The sequence below is a fragment of the Rhamphochromis longiceps genome, linkage group LG6, assembly GCF_057381845.1.
Source record: "Rhamphochromis longiceps isolate RC_006_pf linkage group LG6, R_longiceps_female_GT1.1, whole genome shotgun sequence".
NCBI lineage: Eukaryota > Metazoa > Chordata > Actinopteri > Cichliformes > Cichlidae > Rhamphochromis > Rhamphochromis longiceps.
In genome coordinates, this window is record NC_140562.1 from 36375322 (window position 1) to 36379704 (window position 4383).

The 4383-nt window shown below is 36.7% G+C and overlaps 1 protein-coding gene across 1 annotated transcript; it reads right to left on the reverse strand.

Annotated features, from left to right (window-relative positions):
- Positions 1 to 2113: 2113 nt before the first annotated feature.
- LOC146668551 (lipopolysaccharide-induced tumor necrosis factor-alpha factor homolog) lies at positions 2114 to 3930 on the reverse strand. The gene is made up of 4 exons (XM_085410473.1): positions 3783 to 3930; positions 3580 to 3633; positions 3284 to 3434; positions 2114 to 2494 (listed from the first exon to the last, which is right to left on the reverse strand). Exons 1-4 carry the CDS (start codon positions 3928 to 3930, stop codon positions 2389 to 2391), a joined length of 459 nt encoding a protein of 152 aa, XP_085266599.1. The 3' UTR covers positions 2114 to 2388.
- Between the last annotated feature and the right edge of the window lie 453 nt (positions 3931 to 4383).

Sequence of the window (4383 nt, forward strand, 5' to 3'; positions counted from 1 at the left end):
CAAACAGGCTAGTTTGTCTAAGTAACTAAAACAGACGGACAGTAAATAAGCATGGAAATATTGTGAGTCCAGTGGGTTTGTTATTTTTGCACTAAAATGTTTGATGATCAAACTATTTTAGCCTAATGTACAAAATAATTTTGGCTAAGGTTACTCAGAGTTTAAAGGTGAAGCTCAAATAACCTTTTATTATCAAGTCCCACCTGTCCTCACACAAGGCTCACAATTTTAAAAATCAAAAATGTTATCAAATTTGCTCAAATATTTCAGATTTGAATTTTAGTATTACTTAATGGTTTAAGAGTAAATTTTGGTCAAACTCGTCTATAACGAATGTTACAGGAAACCAAGCATGTTGTCTCCTGTACTGTGTTCAGACCCAAAACTATGAGTGAGAAAAGTCAAAACAACAACTGGTTGTAAGCAAGATCGATAAGGTGAAACATGAGTCACCTATCTTGCAGAAATCCCTTTTCATTCAAATGCATGTGCATAACAAAATACTTATACCTGCATCACCTGCATGGAATGAAGTAGTTTTTACTCACTGGAAAAACAAAAGTCAGCCATGCTTATCCAGGCAAGATGTCAGGAACAATGTCTTTACAGTAATATATGGCTCTAATACCTGCCATCAATTCAATTTTTTTTATATAGCGCCAATTCACAACAACAGTCGCCTCAAGGTGCTTTATATTGCACAGTAGATCGTACAATAATAGATACAGAGAAAAACCCAACAATCATATGACCCCCTATGAGCAAGCACTTTGGCGACAGTGGGAAGGAAAAACTTCCTTTTAACAGGAAGAAACCTCCGGCAGAACCAGGCTCAGGGAGGGGCGGGGCCATCTGCTGCGACCGGTTGGGGTGAGAGAAGGAAGACAGGATAAAATACATGCTGTGGAAGAGAGACAGAGGTTAATAACAGATACGATTCAATGCAGAGAGGTCTATTAATACCTCCTTTTCCTCAGCTTATTTCCGGCTGTATTCCTACAATATATATATATATAGACATTTATGACCACTTCCAGGCAGCCTACAGTGTTTCACAATAACAAAAAAACACAAACAAAAATAATGCAGTTCACATGACCTTTCCAAGCGCACGCGAACCCACTATTTGAACCCTGGAACACCATCGGCTTGCATAACCACTCGCATAAACGGCGAGGTGTCTACGCAACCGGCCTTATTAAAGGTAAGCAAAAAAAATATGTTGGCCACCGTCTGTGCGGCTCAAAATATACCTCTCACCCCTTTTTCTGTTTAACTGCCCGGTTAACTAAAAGACGTGCAGCCACGGTAACCCAGCGCAACAATAGTAGACTAATGGTGGTGGTGCATGTATGCGCTCAGATCAGCTGTTTGTGGCCCGGGACATTGTAACTCCATCAATCAATGTAACCAGACCCGCATATAAATTATATTTTAATATTGCACCAATCAGTTCACACACAAAAACACACACATCCCTCTATTGAATAAAAAAACTTTTACATTTATGCCTTACTTTACCAATATTACCCATCAAATTATTTATCTGTTTTCTCATTTATGAAAGAGCAAATAAAGTAGTAAAGAGTAAATGTTTGGGTTAAAACTTAAATTTACCTGTTTTCTTATATAAGGAATATTTATTGACTTTATTGCAGTCTTCAGTTATACAGTCAAGAAATGTTGCACTTCACTGATAATTAAACATTTATTTATTTGTAAATCATGATTCCATCTTACAAACAGTGAATTATTATTGTAATTAAAAAGACTTAAATGTAAACAGAATTAAGCCAAGAGAAACTGTATGAGTGATTTAGGTAATACCTATTGGGTGACAATACATTTATTTTTTTTAAAAAGTTAATGTTGCATGAAAAGTGTCCAGTGTTTTTAAAAGACTAAAATATGATCACTGGTCAATATTGACATGTTATCTTCTGTTGTATTGTTATCAGTTTTGCTGTCTTTTTATATTAAATTATTATGAATTTGATTAAAAACATTCAATATGTCATCAAAAAGAAAATCAAGATAATAACTTTAGGTGGAAAAATATACAAATTTCACTCGTAGGAATATTTAAAAAAAAAAAAAAAAAGTCCCCTAGAGTTCATTTAATACATATTATCCTTCATTTCACTTCATCACTGAGGTATTTCATACCAAGACCACACCACTCACTACAAGTTTTAAAAAAACAAATAAAAACAATCCTGATAATTAACTTATATTTTTTAACATGATTCAAGTAATCACCTGGAAAACAAGAAAGCTCTTTTATTGCTGATATGTATAGCTTTTATCAGTATGTTCAGTACATATACAGGTAAAACACATATTGCCTTGCTGCTGTTGGTCCAGTAGAAGGTAAACTGTAGTTCTGCTTCATAGGACCTTATGGATGTGGATTACGCTGTTACAGGCGGGGCAGGAATGCTCCACATCCTTGCATTCTTTGACGAAGAAGGGGATCACATAGCAAGGCCAGCAGCTGGTTTGAACCAACAAAATGGCATCAAAATAATGATCACATCACATATTACACAGGTTTAACATAAAGCTTAAGTTCCTCGTGTGAATGATCAGTTATGCTGAATGTTTGTTAAAGATTAGGCAGAGTCGATAAACAAGTCTACATCTTGAACTCACAGAACTCACACATCTGTTATTTTAGTTGCTTACCAGAACTAATGGGCATGCAGTGAGAAGAAGACTGACTTCAATAACGATCCTCACGTTGTCTTGCATTGTCACCATATTGCCAACGATTTGTTGTTTTGTTTGTAACTATGATGTATGTAGTGATAATATTAAGTAATTTTCGTCGGTGTTTTCAGCAACAGTAACACGTATATTATGGTAATCCCTTTGCTTTTTGCTTTTCAAATATATATTACACCATTTATATTTATATAACAAGAACAACAGGAATTGACAAACTGCTCTTGAGTTATCTAATATACAATGGAATATTTTCTTTGTACACATATTCCATTCTGGGTCCTAAATTTAATTAGTTTACTAAAAAAGGAAACTTCAGCGTAGACCAAATTCTGTTTTGTTTTGTTTAATTTTAAAAGCTTTCTGTAGACCTGAATGGATTTGAGGTGCATCACACTCTGTAAAACATCTGAATGTGAACTGTTTGCTTTTCATTGTCTCGGTTTTTACTAGAATATTTATAATATATTTATGTGTTGTTGAGTAACCACTCCTGTATGACGTTTTGGAGCGTGTATGAGGGTTTTTTTGGTCATGTGTGCTGGGGTTTTTAACTCACCCTACAAGTAGTAATACGCCAAAAATTATCCAGGTGAGGATCCCAATTTTGTACTCGGTTTTAGTCACAACATCGGTTTGGCAATGAGGACACTTCATCTGTCCAGGAACATCTTTTGGGAGATGACTTTGCATCACCACCACCTGACTCACTGCAAAAACAACAAAGCACACTCTTCTGATTACTTTAATAACAATAATACTTCCTCACTAAAACACCATGAAGACTGGATTTGGAACTATCTCAGTTTTTGCTTAATTTTGCAAATTCATATTGAACTGAAGAAAGACGCTCACCTGGCTGCACAACCTGAGGTTGTAGTGCATTGTATTGGTATGCAGGCTGTTGAACTGGACATAAAGAAAAGATATTTAACTTTAAACAATCTTAACAAAAGCTGAAGAAAACCTTCAACCACACCGACTAAAGTGGCAAATCATAAAAGAGCAATACAGGCGAACTATTTAAATAAAATGACTGGTAGCTTCTGATCTCTCACCAATCTGAACAGCTGGCTGAACAACAGGCTGGACAACTGGCTGAACCGCAGGCTGGACAACAGGCTGAACAACAGGCTGAACAGCGTTGTAGTCCAAAGGGGGACCGGGGTACGGTGGTGCTGGGAAACCTGTTTTGGGTACCTCCATAGTGTCTGTTTATAGGAGGAGGGGGAAAATTAAATAGAAAGTACAGTTAAGCTTTGTAATCTGAAAATGAAATAGAGTGAAGAGTGAAAACTTGGCAACAAGGCTGAAATATTGTAAAGCAGTGAATTATATCACAGCAAAAAGCTCCTGGGTTCATATTCAGCTTTGGGCCTTTCTGTGTGGAATGTGTATCTTCCCTCCGTGTCTTTGTGGGTTCTCTCCAGAGAACTCTCTCCAGACAAAGGACATCATGATTCTAAACAGGCCATAGGTATGAATATGAGCATAAATGGTTTTCTGTCTCTATGCACCGATCCTGCTTTAGATTGGCAGCCTGTCCAGGAAGTGCCCGCCCTCTTGCCCAATGACCGCTGAGATAGACTCACTGACCTGAATTCTTCTGGTTGTAATCAAAAGTAAAGGGTGAAACACAATGCACCTGTCTTACAACAA

Excerpts from the sequence above, each read along its gene's own strand:
- LOC146668551 (XM_085410473.1), bottom strand. The coding sequence starts at position 3,930 with ATGGAGGTACCCAAAACAGGTTTCCCAGCACCACCGTACCCCGGTCCC. Across the intron at positions 3,634-3,782 it reads TCAGCCAGCTGTTCAGATTG|TTCAACAGCCTGCATACCAA; the intron begins GTGAGAGATCAG and ends CTTTATGTCCAG. Across the intron at positions 3,435-3,579 it reads ACCTCAGGTTGTGCAGCCAG|TGAGTCAGGTGGTGGTGATG; the intron begins GTGAGCGTCTTT and ends TTGTTTTTGCAG.